This window comes from Caenorhabditis briggsae (assembly GCF_000004555.2).
Source record: "Caenorhabditis briggsae AF16 supercontig from assembly CB4, cb25.NA_124, whole genome shotgun sequence".
NCBI lineage: Eukaryota > Metazoa > Nematoda > Chromadorea > Rhabditida > Rhabditidae > Caenorhabditis > Caenorhabditis briggsae.
The window spans coordinates 27,856-43,113 of record NW_025543487.1 but is presented as its reverse complement, the minus strand read 5'-3'; the positions used below and the strand labels follow the sequence as shown (position 1 = coordinate 43,113).

At 38.8% G+C, this 15,258-nt stretch overlaps 3 protein-coding genes across 3 annotated transcripts in view; 1 reads left to right on the top strand and 2 right to left on the bottom strand.

The window, feature by feature from the left end:
• Positions 1-2,252, bottom strand: part of CBG24265 — a gene marked incomplete at both ends in the record, with an annotated part of 7,293 nt that extends 5,041 nt beyond the window's left edge. The window contains 3 exons of the mRNA XM_002648133.1: positions 505-667; positions 828-1,044; positions 1,946-2,252. Of these exons, the coding sequence (XP_002648179.1) occupies positions 505-667; positions 828-1,044; positions 1,946-2,252 (687 nt within the window). The remainder of the gene's footprint in view (positions 1-504; positions 668-827; positions 1,045-1,945) is intronic.
• A 1,011-nt stretch (positions 2,253-3,263) lies between these two features.
• Cbr-rpn-2 lies at positions 3,264-7,746 on the top strand (the record flags this gene model as incomplete). The annotated part of the gene is made up of 6 exons (XM_002648132.1): positions 3,264-3,846; positions 3,899-4,029; positions 4,731-5,954; positions 6,106-6,255; positions 6,353-6,891; positions 7,461-7,746. 6 exons carry the CDS (start codon positions 3,264-3,266, stop codon positions 7,744-7,746), a joined length of 2,913 nt encoding a protein of 970 aa, XP_002648178.1.
• A 215-nt stretch (positions 7,747-7,961) lies between these two features.
• CBG24263 lies at positions 7,962-15,202 on the bottom strand (the record flags this gene model as incomplete). Its single annotated transcript, XM_045241095.1, has 10 exons — positions 7,962-8,516; positions 9,108-9,379; positions 9,886-10,129; positions 10,457-10,793; positions 11,368-11,569; positions 12,520-13,108; positions 14,118-14,268; positions 14,539-14,737; positions 14,830-15,068; positions 15,114-15,202. 10 exons carry the CDS (start codon positions 15,200-15,202, stop codon positions 7,962-7,964), a joined length of 2,877 nt encoding a protein of 958 aa, XP_045091290.1.
• Positions 15,203-15,258: the final 56 nt, after the last annotated feature.

The following is a 15,258-nucleotide window of genomic DNA, read 5'->3' as shown; positions in this document are numbered from 1 at the left end:
TCAAAATACAGAAATTATAAATTTTTGAAAAATCATGAATTCAAAAACTCAAAAATTCTGGAAATTGTGAATTTTTAAAAATTCAAAAGTTTTTTAATTTTGAATGTTCTTAATTTTGGAAAATTCAACATTTCTGAAAATTCAAATATTCAAAAAGTTTCAAAAATTCGAAAAATCAAACATCTCGAAATTTCCAGAAAATTTCAAAAAACTCTAAAAATCCAAAAACTCGTAAATCTCAAAAAATTCTAAATTTCCAGCGGTTGGCGATGCGGAGGCGAGGTTCCATTGGCCCAGCTGGCTGGCCAGCTCACTGACGATGATAAGAAGCTGATGAAGGATCAGGACGGCGGACTGCAGACGTTCCTCAGAAATCACCATCAAATTTTCCACGTGAGCACATCACCTAATTACAGGAATGAGTGTAATGAAGAGAAGATTAGTTAATTTGTAGTCTTTTTGGCCCACGTTTTATTGAATAGACAGTAGACTAAAACTACAAACCTGAATATACGATGCAATTCCGCAATCCTCGAAAATCACTTTCTGCGGTTTCGAATTTTCAGTCCACCCTTCGACTAGCGGACGTCCAAGATCCTCTCGAATGTGTCGATAAGTGGATATATAAGATTCCTTGTCTAGGAGAGAGTGCGTTTTTCGAGTTGTTCTGCACAAATTGAACATTTTTATATTTGTTTTTTGAAAACAGAAAATTTTCTGAAAAAAATTTTTTTTTTCGAATTTTTTGAAAACTGGAAAAAATTGAGTTTTTCTGAAAAAAAAAATGTTTCTAATCAAAATTTTCTAATTTAAAAAAATCGATATACTTTGACAAATCGATACTCTTCAACCAGGTGACCAGCTGCTTGAACGCCAACGTCTTCAAGAACTCAAAATGGTCATCTGGAGTATCTACAGGCTTGAAGAATTGGAGCAAAATCGAGGAATTCGATGGAATTTTACAGGCAATCGAGTAGGGACTCTCAAAGTGTGGATGTTGTTGGCCGTCGAGGACAATCGGGTAGAAACGGACCAAGAGTTCTTCTGGAAAAAATGAATTTTTGGCCGTTTTTTTTCGATTTTTCGAGTATTTTCATTGTTTTAATGCGATTTTTCGAGTTTAAAAAGTTTCAAAATCGATGATATTCGTCGAAAAAATTGAATTTTGAAAAAATTTTTGATTTTTCTACAATTTTCATAATTTTCCGGCCTATTTTTTCGAGTATTTTCATGGGTTTTATGCGATTTTTTGCAATTTTTGAATAGAAAATCATTTAAAAATCGATGAGAATCGCCTAAAAACGATGAAATTAGCCGAAAAATCGCGAAAAATGGCTATTTTTGTGCCGAAAGTGGGCGGAGCTTAGGTTTTTTTGTGATTCTCAATTTTTTCTAGACTTTTTTCTGTGGTTTTTCGAAACTTTCACTGTTTCCAGACGATTTTTAGAAATTTTTCAAATTTTAATATGATTTGTTTGATTTAAAGAACGAAAAATTACATTAAAACATGGAAAATTCGTCGTAAAATCAACGAAAATCGTTCGAAAATAGAAAAAAATCGGTCAAAAATAGTATAATACATGCTCCTTAAGGGATTTCGCGGCCTAAGCTCCGCCCACTTTTGAATTTTTTATCAAAAAATTCCATTTTTTCCGATTTTTTCGTGATTTTTCGGCTATAAAAACATTCTAAAACGCAGAAATTTGTCGAAAAATTGGTAAAAAATCGAAAAAAAAAACATATTTCTTTAATGATTTAACGGACCTTAGCTCCGCCCACTTTCGAAATTTTGATCAAAAATCCTATTTTATGTGCATTTTTGTCGATTTTTCGAGTATTTTCATCGTTTTTATGCGATTTTTGCGAAAAAAATTCTGCAAAATCGCCTAAAATCAATAAAAATTATCGAAAAATGCCAGAATTTTTGCCAAATCTAGACACCAACCTTCATAAAACGCGACTTCATAGCAATTATTCGAGAACGATTGCCTTTTATAGTCCCGCTGAATCAATTTAAAAATGCTCAATTCACTGGAATTCGCCGGATCAAATCGATATTTTGACTCGAAATTGGCTATCACTTCATTCCAGACTTGAGATTCTTCTTCCACAGGGACAGAGGTGTTGATTCGGTTACTAATTGCATTCGGATACTCCTTCCACAGGCAAATTATTTTGTCAAAATACGCCTTTGCGTCGACTGGTTCCTCGTATTCGACGAGCTGTTCTGCGATGCATCGCCAGGGGGACATAGAAAAGTCTGGAAAATATCACTTTCTTGACGAAAATAGCGCGAAAAAGGTCAAAAATTGCAAAAAACGGATATTTCCTCTCGAAAATGAACTAAACATTGCGTAATTCTTCGAAGAAACCTTCCAGAACTATCTCGGATTCTCTTCAAAACCATTTTTCAGCCAAATTCCAAGCACCTTTACTACAGTAATCTTTTCTCCTTTTTTCTCGATTTTCAGGTTATTTTCAAGCGGTTTTCCACTTTTTTCCGGACAAAAAAGCATCAATTTCGTAAATTTCATCTTATTCTTTTGAAAGACGCCTAGAAATTCCGATTATTGCATTTTGAGGGGTTCAAACCTATTTTTCCAAAAAAAAAATCGAGAAACGCGCCAAGCGGGGTCACTGGCGCACTTGACCTACACACGTTGGCGCGAAACGCGCGCCGACGATGACAATTCGAAAGCCGAGGGAAATATCTGAAATTTGATTGTTTTTTCAGTGATTTTTGAGACTTTTTGCTTATTTTTTTTTAATTTGATGAAAAAAACTCGTTTTTGAACGCAAATGGCTCTATTTTGGCGGAAAAGTCTGATTTTCAAGCCGAATTTCGGTCAAAATCCATTTATCATCATTCAAAGAAAATTGTTGTTTTTCGGTGTTTTTTGAGATTTTTGGCTTACCTGATTTTTCAGTTCGAAATTCGATTTCAAACTTTTAAAATTCCTGTTTTTTTTTTTTGGAAAACCGCAATTTTCCTTTGGATTTTCGGTCAAAGACGATTTATCATGATTATAAGGCAATCGTTGTTTTTTGTTCAATTTCGTTGGGTTTTGTTCATTTTGCTGCTATCTTTATTCTGGAAAATCTTTTTTTTTTCACTCTTTCCCATTCAAAATTACATCGTTTTCTGAACTTTTTTTTCTCAAAATTTCCAATTTTGAGGTTTTGTTTTTTTTTTTCCGAGTTATATCGCTAGTTTGACCACACTTCTCCCCTTTTCGAACCTTCCTACTAAGAGTTTTTTCCAGATGCTGACACTTTTGAACAGATGGCGTTCCCAGCCAGGAGGACCTTCCAATGCCTCCGCCTTCATTCGCGTCCTCGAATCTCCCAAGTCATCAGTCTCCGACAAAGTTCTCGTCCTGAAGGCCTTCAACGACTGGGACGTCCTCGTTAACACATGGTTTGAGGTAGCCGACGCTCTTCCAGCCGTTGAGAAGCTTCTCGACGTCACCGCCTTCCCAGAGCACTCATCAGCCGCGTTGCTCGTCTCGAAAGTCTATTTCTGTCTGGAACAGTACGAGCGTGCTCTGGAATTCGCTCTGCGCGGAGATTTCAATGTCGTCCCTGCTCCACGAGTGGGCCTTGGAAACGATGCAGAATATGTGAATAAGATAATTGAAACCGCCATTGACACTTATAAGATTATGAGCCAACAAGGAATCGCTGCTCCGCAACAGCTCCGCGAGCTCGTTGATAAGATTGTTGCCAGAAATCTGGATAATCGAGAGATCTGGTATGTGATCTCGTTGGGTTTCGAGACGACCAACTTGCCAATGATCGAAAAGGCTATCAGTGCGATGCCAGCAGAGCTCAATGTCAAAAATCAAAGTGAGTCCTTTGAAATTTTGGAATTTGAGAGCTCAATATTCATCTTTTGTAGCAACCCTTGTGGAAACGCTCAACCGTGTCGTCAACGGAGCCTTCGACAGATCATTCCGTTTTAAAGTCATTAACACTGTCATTAAGACCTATTTGAAGTGTCCATCGCCAGATATGTCCAAGATTTGTGAGGTGAGGAAAAGTTTCTAAAAAAAGTTCCAAAAATCAAAAATAGTGGCGAATTCATGAAAAATTGGCTCAAAATCCATGAAAAAAACCCAGAAAATTCCTTTAAAAAAGTCTAAAAATAACTAAAAATGGCCTAAAAACGATTTAAAAAAATAGTTCCGAATCCATGAAAATTGGCCCAGATTCCATGAAAACTGACCTAACAATTCCTAAAAAAGGTCCAAAAATTATGAAAATAGTCCTGAATTCAGGAAAAATTGCCTCAAAATCCGTGAAAAATGACCTAAAAATTAATAAAAAGTGGCCCAAAATCGTATTTCTAAATAATTTAAAACCCAGCAAAGTTTACGATTTCGGTGGATTTCTATTAGAGGAAATACGATTTCGAGTCATTTTTCGAGATTTTTAGACATTTTTAATCATTTTTTTTAGCTATTTTTCTTAAATTTGGGCAATTAGACCTCATTGAAACCATTTTTGGCTATTTTTATGACTATTATCTAGTGAAACCTTATCCTTGCTCTTTGAGCTCAATTATCTCGGTTGCTGTGAAAGATATCGTAATAATGTCAACTGATAAATTGCATATCATTACGACAATAGTATTTTATCAGTTGACAATTTCTTGATATCTTTCACAGGAACCGAGACAATTGAGCTCAAAGTTTTAGAGAAAATACAGTTTTTCAAAAATCATTTTCCAGTGCTACGTGCTCACTGACAACGCCGAGTCTGCTGCTGACACTATCACGGATCTCATCTCCCGCAATCTATCTACTCGTTCCTATCAAATCGCCTTCGATTTGTATGAAACCGCCAGCCAAGGATTCCTTGACAGAGTTCTTCGACGATTCGAGCAACAGGAGCAACCAGCAGACGCCAAATCCATGGAGAAGGTGCATTCGATTCTGAAAGGACACGAGACAGTGAAAGCCTATCTTGACTTCTACGTCCGTCACAATCACACAGATTCCGTGCTGATGGAAGAGATCAAGGAGAATATTAGAACCGCATCTGCTCACAATGCTCTTCTTATCAGCAACGGTCTGATGCAGTACGGTACCACTTGTGACGATTTCCTCCGCAACAATCTCTCGTGGGTGTCCAAGGCTACCAACTGGAACAAATTCAACGCTGTCGCCTCCCTCGGACTCATCCATCACGGACAAGAGGCCTCGGCAATGAAGGTTCTCGATCCGTACCTTCCGAAAGAATCTGTAGAAGGATTCGGATTCAAAGAGGGAGGAGCCATGCTCGCCTACGGATTGATTCATGCCAAACACGGTGATGCCACTGCTATGAGCACTCTTGCTCAATGGCTCAAGACTGCTGAGAATGAGCCAGTTCGACATGGAGCCTGCCTTGGATTCGGAATCGCTGGTTTGGGATCTTCCTCGGTTTCTGGATATGAGAAGATTCGCGAAGTTCTTCAACGTGACGAGGCTGTCTCTGGAGAATCTGCTGGAATCGCTATGGGACTTATCATGGCTGGAAATTTGAATCAGGAGGTGTTCAATGAGTTGAAACAGTATACTGTGGATACTCAACACGACAAGACTCAACGTGGTATTCGTACTGGACTCGCCTGCGCTTCATTCGGACTTCAAGGAGACGCTGAACCCTATATCACCGAGGCGATTGGAGCCAAGAGTAACCCAATGCTCAGATCTACTGGAATCTGTATGCTGTCGATGGCCTACGCTGGAACTGGATCTCCAGATGTCGTTCGTCGTCTTCTCGAGAAGGTTGCCACTGATCCAAACTTAGATGTTAAGAGATACGCGACCATTGGTATCGGTTTCGTTCTTTCGAAGGATCCAAATACCTGCCTGTCTTATGTCTCCATGCTCACCGAGCATTTCAACGGACATGTTAGGTATGGAGCCGCGATGGCTTTGGGTATCGCTTGTGCTGGAACTGGAAATATGGTGAGTTCTGGGAGATTGGGGAGGGGTGGTGGGTTGGGATTGATAAGGCTGCTAAAATTGGGATTTTTTGGAATTCCGGATTTCGTCGGCCCTCGATTTCTAGAAAGTGCGCTCCACTGCCAAAGAAGTGATTTAAAAAATAATGTTTCAGGAAGCAATCGGACTCATTGAGCCAATGATTTCTGATAAGGAAGGATTCGTCCGCAAGGGAGCTCTTCTCTCGTTATCTCTTATCATGTGCCAACAGACAGACTACACCTGTCCAAAGGTTAACGGATTCAGAAAGCAGTTGTTGAAGAAGGTAAGAATGACACTTGCACAGTTATGGATGTTCTGGGCCGTTTTTGAGCCGGCCCGGCCTGTTACAAGTTCGATTAAAACTTATTCTAAATTTCCAGATCGGAGAGAAGAATGAGGACTCTTTAGTCAAGTTCGGAGCCATCATTGCTCAGGGTCTTCTCGACATTGGAGGCCAGAACGCGGCCGTCTCATTGCACAATTCTGATGGTCAACCGGATATGGGCTCCATGGTTGGAATGATGTGCTTCTTGCATGGATGGTTCTGGCACTCGATGCACTTCTTCATTGCCCTCGCCGCCAAGCCGTCTTGCTTGGTAATGGTCAATGAGAATCTCAAAATTCCAGTACTCGACTACGTTTGTCATGCGAACAGCCAAAAGTTTGCCTATCCACCACGTGCCGAATCGAAGAAGGATAAGGATATCAAGAAGGTGGAAACTGTGGTTTTGTCGATTACCGGAAAGAAGAACGCGTTGAAAAAGGCGGCGGCTGCGGAGGAGAAGAAGCGCCGGGAGGCTGCGGCTGCTGCAGCACTCCATGCAGCTGCACAATCATCGTCGTCGGCGTCTGGAGGAGCAGCTGCTGGTGCTGCTGGTGAGGATGAGAAGATGGAGGTGGATCAACAAGGAAAGCCGAAGTGAGTGGAGAGCCGATTTTCCGAGAGAATCGCGTGTCAGAAATGACTAAAACTGACTCAAAATAGCTCAAAATTGGCTTGATTTTGAGCTGTGGACGAGCTTTTTGAGATATTTCTGAGCTATTTTTGAAGTAAAAATAGCCTAAAATGGAATTTTGAAAACTGGAAATCTGAAATTTGACACGAAATCGCTTAAAATTGACCCAAATTTAAGCTGTTTTTGAGATACTCTTAAAGTGTTTTTTGACCTATTTTCGAGCTATTTTGACGTATTTTTGAGCAGTTTTTGAACTAGTTCCAGCTATTTTTGAGCCGATGTGACCTGTTTAGACATTTTCGAGCTACGTTTAAGCCATCCATTTTTGAGATATTTTGAGCTGTTGTGAGCTATTTGTGAGCCACTTTAAAGGTAATCTCAGCTATTTTTAGGCGATTTTGAACGTAATTTTTAAGCTATTTTGGGCCATCGTTAAGCTTTTCTCAACTATTTCTGAGATCTTTCAATCTATATCTGAGCTATGGACCATCCAAAAAAAGATCTAAAACCTCTAAAAAATCTGTATTTCCAGGAAGGAGAAGGCACCAGAAAAGGACACGAAACCCATCCACCGTCTCTGCAACCCTGCTCGCGTGATTACGGCTCAACGAAACCTGATTACGATCAGTGACCCCCGTTCGTATTCCCCAATGAAACCACTCTACAAGGGAGGAATCATCGTTTCGGATCGTATTGATAAGGAGAGAGAAGAGAAACTGGTCAGTGAAGTCGTCGCTCAAGTCAGTCTTCCCGCTTCCTCGTCGAACGCCGAACTGAAACCACCACAACCATTCGAGATCAATCTCACTGATTATTGATTTTAATTTATTGATTCCCCTGGCTCTTTTTCCCCTGTAAACACCACAACATTTTTAATTCATTCTCCTTCTTCCCCAGCTATTGGCCTTGTTTTGCGTGTGTATACGGAACATGAAGAAACTCTTTACTTGTAGTTTAGGTTCACACCTTTCTGAGCAACAAAACAAAATTACAAATTTTTAAATTATCAATTAGATCAATTAAGTATCTTCCTTTAATTATCCTCCTCATCCGTAGACAATATCTCTCCGTCGGACAACTCTTCGTCTGGATTTCTCTTTGGTTTGGGAGCAGCAGCTGGAGCCACAGGAGCAGCAGGAGTTGTTGGAGCCGTTCGTTTCGGAGATGGAGCTGATTTTCGGGATGACGGTGGCGAGGTGTGAGGACGCTTTTTGATGGAGTCCGGTCTCCCCCGATCCGACGACGACGACACTGCCGATGACGTCGGCTTCTCGCGATCTCTTCCGAATTTTCGTCTCGACGTCGTTGGTATTTTATACTCCATTCGCTCCTTTTTAGCTGGTTGAGCTGACGACGATGATGATGCTCCAGCTCTGTCTCTTTCTCTATCTCTCTCATCATCACGTTCTCTTTCTCTGTCTCTTTCTCTTCCAGCTGCCATTCTGAATCCAGACGACGAGTGAGGGATTCTGGAGGCGGACGTCGTCATTGGAGGAGCGGAAATCGAGGGGCCTGATGATGATGGTCCACCGTCTTCTCTGTCGTTGGTGTCGGCGAGACTTCGGCGGATCGATTGGAGGCGATGGGTCTGGAAATTTTAAAACTTCAGATTATTTTTGAGATTTCTGGCTCAAATTTGTCTGAAAATAATTTTTTCATCTCATTTTCGACATGGAAAATATGATGTTGGCTTAATTTTGAGCCTAAAATTGGGATTTTCGAACGGAATCTTTTACGAACTTCAGCCAAAAATGGGCTTAAAAATGAGAAAATTTTCAGCTCAAAAACGACAAAAAATGATATTTTAAGACTTGATTTCTAGCCAAAATTCGAATTTTTCCGTTCCAAAAAACGTGATTTTGATCAAATTTTGAGCTTGAAATGGAATTTCGGGTCGAAAAATGGTACGAACTTGAGCTAAAAATTGCAAATTTCTAGATCAAATTTGGCTGGAAATACGAAAAGTGATATTTTCAAACTTGATTTCAGGCCAAAATTCGAAAATTTCCACTCATTTTTAACACAGAAATTAGAATTTCTCATAGGATTTCGAGCCTGAAATCAAGATTTTGAGATTTTTCAGCGATTTTTGGCTTGAATTTGACTGAAATTGCCACAAGTTTGAGCATATTTCAGCCCATTTTCATGGAATCTCACTCAATATCCCTCAAACTCCCACCTCCATGGCAGCCATGGCAATATCCATCGACTGCCTATCCATATTCTCAATTTTCCCCCTCAATCTCGCACACAACTTCATGAAGACCGCCCGTAGATCCTCGGCTGCAATGGCTTTCAGTGTCTCCGTGTGTGTCTCCTCTTTCACCAAATTATCCACCAAGTCCGACACTTTCTCATCGTCAATCGTCACCATTCGAGGGGCGGTTTTGATTCGTGTGCATTGGGACATCGCTTCAGGATAATTGTCTTTTGCCAGAAGGAATAGTGGGTCTGGAAAGAACTTGATTTTTTTTTGGCATCAATTTTAGACTAATTATGAGTCATTTTGATTCAAAATTCAGACCTTTTAGTCAATTTTCAACCATTTTCAGCGATTTTTAGTCTATTTTTCATGCATTTTTGGGCCGTTTTAATGAATTATTCTTTGCTAATTTTGGACGATTTTTCACTAATTTTGAAGCTATTTCTTATGGGTTTTGGGCCATTTTACCTAATTTTTGGGGTTTTCCAGTGATTTTCGGGTCATTTTTCCGTAATTTTGATTTTTTGGCATCAATTTTAGACTAATTATTGGTTAGTTGCGGACTTTGAAAAGCAAATTTGGGTCGTTTTAAAATGATTTTTAGGTCATTTTGCTTGTATAGTGGTTTTTACGCACCAGATGAGCATTGCTCATTTCAATTTTGTGTTTTTCTGCTTTTTTGTTCATTCTCATCTACAGTAGTTTTTGGCCCATTTTGACATATTTGAAATCACAAAATATATAGAGAACTCACTAATCCAAAGTGCTCGATAATTCCACTGCTGTAGCATATCAAAATGCTCCGAAGTCATAAAATTCTCCATCGGCGAATTGGTTCCCAGGATGGAGTCGGCGGTGAGTTGAAGTTCGGGAAGTTGTTGGGGGAAGACGCCTTGGAGAACGAATTCACGTCGAAGTTCCATTAGAATCAATCCAAGACGGTTGCCGCCTAGGTACGGTGGTCGGAAGGCCATCGGGTGGGAGCACATGTCGATGAGCTGGAAAAAGGAGCGGAATAGAAATACCGTAAAACCTGTATTAGAAGGGCCGGCACTTCTATTTTTCAAGGCCCCTCGGAGGGGCCCTTCTATTAAAGGGGCTCTTCTAATACAGGCTTTACGGTCAACTTGTTTTTCTGATTTCGGGAATTCAAAAAGTTAGAAATTCAAAAGTTCAGATACTCAAAAATTCAGATTTTCTAGAGATTGAAGCGCCGCTGTAATAGAAGAGCCCTCGGAAGGTATCTTGGAAAAATAGAAGGCCGGCTATTCTAACACAGGTTTTTCGGCATACTGATTTTCTTAAAATTCTGAAGACCCGCTTACCGTCTTGGTGGTCATTCCAACCTCCTGCATCCACCACCTTAGGTCCATTTCCCTCATTCCAATACTCAATTCAGCATCCATCGACGAAAATCTCGAGCAATACACTAGCAAAGAGTCTCCAGTATCCAAAAGAGCTCTCAGCAGAGCCGGATGTTGATCCAGGAGGAGTTGAAGGGATTCCTTGATGAACTGCATTCGTTTATCCATCCACCACGTCTGTTCCAGCTCCAAACCACGTCCTCGAAGCTCGATGGTCTCGTGAAGGCGTTGCCAGCATTGGATGGAAGACGTCTCCTCGAGGATGTAGTCAGAATCCTCTTTATTGATGCTTAGAAGTCTGAAAATTAGGAACTTTTGAGTTTTTGGGGTTTTTGGGGCAAAAATCTTTGAAAAATATATAAAATTCATGAAAAATGAGCCCAAAAAGGGTAAAATTAGAGCTGAAATTCTAGGATTTTTGAGCTAGAAAATCTGAAAATGATCCTATTCATTTTGAGTTTTGGAGCTAAAATTGTGGATTTTTGGTTAAAATCTGGAAATTTTCAGAAAAATGAGCCCAAAAGATGGTGAAATTTGAGCAGCAAAAGTTAGGGAATTTCGGGTCAAAAAAGCTGAAAATTCGCCTTTTTTTTGAGCTCTCGAGGAGCTAAAATTGGGGATTTTGAGTTAAAAAACGGGATTTTTCATTGGAAAATATGCCAAAACCATGAAAAATGAACCCAAAATCCCACTATTTTGGGTTTTTCAACTAAAATTTGGGGATTTTTAGGTAAAAAATCTGGAATTTTTGAGCTGAAATTAGACGAAATTCATGAAACATGAGCACATAACCCGAAATTTTTGAGGTTTTCGGGCCCAAATTAAGGAATTTCTGGGTCAAAAAACATGAAAAAATGAGCCAAAAAACTCACTTCACCGCCTGCGTAGCCACATAATGAGCTGGCGACTTCATTGGGGGTCCATCCTGAGAGCATCGGATTTCTGCAGGATACAACGGATGAAAAACGGATTCTGGAGTGAAACAAATGACGTTCGACGTCACTATCGACTTCAATGGAGCAGTGTTGATCGCGGAGAGCTGAAGCTGGGCATTGATTTTGAGGGAATTTCGGACTGATTTTGGGAAATTTTTTATAATTATAGGTCAGAAGCCTTAAATTTTTTTGAATTTCCGCTAAAACTGAAAACTCCGAAAAATTAGAGATTTTCTTGCGATTTTTCTCCGATTTTTCACAAAATTTTTAGACTTTTTAAGGGTTTTCAGCCATTTTTAAAGATTCTTTTTCGATTTTTCCAAATTTTTTCGTCTGAAATTTCATGGAACGGTGTTTGATTACTGTAGATTACTGTAGTTTTTTTTTTGCAATCACAATCACGTCGAATTGCAGATTTTATTGTTGTCCGAAAAAAATGGAGTTAGAGAGTATTTTTTACAGTCTGAATACGGATTCACCTCGAAGCGGCAAGCCAAAATAGCACATAATCGGTGGAGACGCAGAGAAATTTTTTGTTCAACTGTCTGCGTCTCGACTCCAATTTTTTCGCACAACAATAATAAAAACAAGGTTTTCTACAGTAATCTACAGTAATCCTAACACCGTTCCATCAAATTCCAGACGGAAAAAGTCTGAAAAGTCGAAAAACAATTTTCAAAAATAGCTGAAACCCCTTGAAAAGGTCTAAAAATGTTGCAAAAAATCGAATGAAAAAATCAATTTTTCTCTCGAAAAATTGCAAGAAAATCACTAATTTCTCGGAGTTTTGAGCTTAAAATTGTAATTTTTCTGTCGAAAATATTCAGTTTTTAATCACAAAATTGAGCCGAAAATTGCAGATTTTAAGCTCAAAAACGGCGAAAAATGATATTTTCAGACTTGCTTTCTAGCCAAAATTTGAATTTTTCTCTCATTTTGAGCCAGAAATTACAATTTTTCATAGGATTTTGAGCTTGAAATCAGGGATTTTCAGCTTCTTTATGACGTCAAAATTTCGAATTTTGGGTTGATTTCGGTTGAATTTCCTTGATTCTCACTCCAAATTCTCAAATTTGACCAATTTCAAACCCCAAAACCCCCCAAAAACCCTTACCAATGGTATCCTGCTCGACGTATGAACAGCCAGTCGTTCTCTCAGCTCCATCAGCAGTAATCCACTTTTATTTCCATACAAATGCATCAGACTTTTCGGAGTGTCCTTCTGCTCCTCATCAACCATCCATCCAACCAACTTCTGTGGTGTAACATACGTCTTCGTAAGGAGATGTTGTAATTCTGACTCCGAAGCAGCACACGTCCACAGAGGATCTCCAACTGAGCAATCCACAAGAATAGCACTTCCAGTTGACAAAAGAAGCTGTTGAAGGTATTCATTATGATAGATTTTATGCTTCATTGCCGATTGACGCCATCTATCCATCTTCGTGCCCTTCTCCGCTATGGTATCCTGATTTATATCTGAGTTCCTGAGCACTTTTTGAGCGACAATTGGCACATTTAAAGGCACAGGCGTCGTTTGAATCTTCTCTATCGCTTTATCGTCGAGTTTCAGCGAATTGAAGAACTTCTCATAGGCATAGTGTTCCACTGAACGATACCGTTCTCCTTTCATCTCGAATGGCGAGGCGTAGTAGTTGGAGAGCGGGTGGAATATTCCCTGGAAATGTCGAATTTTTTGAAATTTCAGATCGGTTTCAGTCCAAATTTGAGCCAAAAATCACAATTTTCAACTTGGTTTTGAGTCAAAAATGTAATTTTTACCATTTTTAGGATTTTAGAACCTCGATTCTTCGAATTTCAGCCAAAAAATTGAGAATTTTAGAAGGGTTTCAGTGCAAATTTGAGCGAAAAATCACGATTTTTGACTAGGTTTTGATTGAAAAAAACCGATTTTTTGCATTTTTAGGGTCTAAAAATTTTAGACAAAACGTTATGAAATTTCGACGATTTTATAAAATTTTTGAATGGGTTCTAGTGCAAATTTGTGCTAGAAATCCCGATTTTTAACTCAAAAACGGTCATTTCTAGCATTTATATGAGTTTAGAATCTCGAAATTTTGAATGTGAGCGAAAAAAATCAGGTTTCAATGATCCTAAAAATGTTAAAAATGAAATTTTCTGAGTAAAAAAAAACTGAAAATTGTCATTTTTCACTCAAATTTGCACTAGAACCTGTCTGCAACTTTCTAAAAACGTCGATTTTTCAAGAAATTTAATCTAAAAATCGCAATTTTTTGAATTTTTAACGGATTCTAGTGCAAATTTATGCGAAAAATCACAACTTTCCACTTGGTTTTGAGTCAAAAAAGGTAAATTTTAGCATTTTTTGGAATTTCAGATCCCGATTTTTCGATTTTGGGCGAAAAAATCAGGTTCCTATGATCCTAAAAATGCTAAAAATGGAATTTTCTGAGTCGAAACCAAGCTGAAAATTGTAATTTCTCACTCAAATTTGCACTAGAACCTGTCTAAAACTTCTTAAAAACCTCGATTTCTAGCGAAATTTTAGCTGAAAATCACAATTTTTTGAATTTTTGACGGATTCTAGTGCTAATTTATGCAAAAAATCACAATTTTCAACTGAATTTCCACTCAAAAACCCTCATTTTTAGCATTTTTAAGCCTCTAGGACTCAATTTTTTCAAGTTTTTTCCTACTGGGCTCACCTCCAAACTGATAACCAAATCATTGACATTCATCACAAACGCCTTATCTTCCTTATCCGTTGATAACCCCTCCACTTGAACTGTAGGCCTTGCCAGCAGGCTTTGCTTTCGTTTTTCAATGGTTTCATACCTCAGCCACATCAGATATCGTCTGAAAATCGATTTTTAGAGATTTTTTGGATGAAAATTACATTTTGAATAGCTAAAAATAGAAAAAATTCGCCGTTTTGGATCAATTTTCGGTGGAAAGTTATATTTTGAAAGGCACAAAATCGACAAAAATCGTCCAAAAATTGATTTTTTTTGTCAATTTTAGGTGAAAATTACAATTTCCATGGACAAAAATCGACTCATCGTATTTTTAGCTCAATTTTTGCAAAAAAAATCACTTTAAAACTGTCGAAATAGGCCAAAAACCCACCCCAGCATATTCTGACCCAAATCCGACGGTCTCATGTGCTCATGCTTCATCCAATAGGCAATCTGCCTGGAATCTGCCTTCTCTTTGGCCATCCACTCCATAAACGTCTTATCGTCCATTCCGATGCCCAGAATTGGATTTTTCTCGTCGCACACTATCAGAAGAGCCTCGTTGGTGCGCATCAGCGTTTTTTCGAACTCTACAATATTTTAAATTGCGAAAATGACGTTTTTCTAGCTTTTTTAGGCCAAGAAATCGATTTTTAAGCTCTAAAATCACTCAAAACGCTACCTTTATCGTGTTCAGCTCTTAGCCTAAGTCCTTGCAGGGAATATGAATGAAGACTGGTCGTCAAATACGGTCCCAGCGAATTCAAATCGTGTCCTTCTGGCATATTCTCTTGTAAAATCACCATTGCACGCTGCTGAACATCACAACTATTCGTACATAGCAGCTCTTCAATTGCTGAATCCGGGATTTTCAATTGATCTAGAATTTGGTGGTGTGTGAAGTGAATCGCGCTGGGATATCTGAAAAATTGATGGTTTTAGGACATTTTTACATTCAAAAATCACCGTTTTCCATCGTGTTTAATGGCGAAATTGTAGCCGGCATGGAGAAGATCTGATTCATTACCGATCAATACGATTTTCTCTTCATCCATGTTTGACACTGGAAAAATTTGAAAAACGATATTTTTAAGAGGTTAATAACGAGATT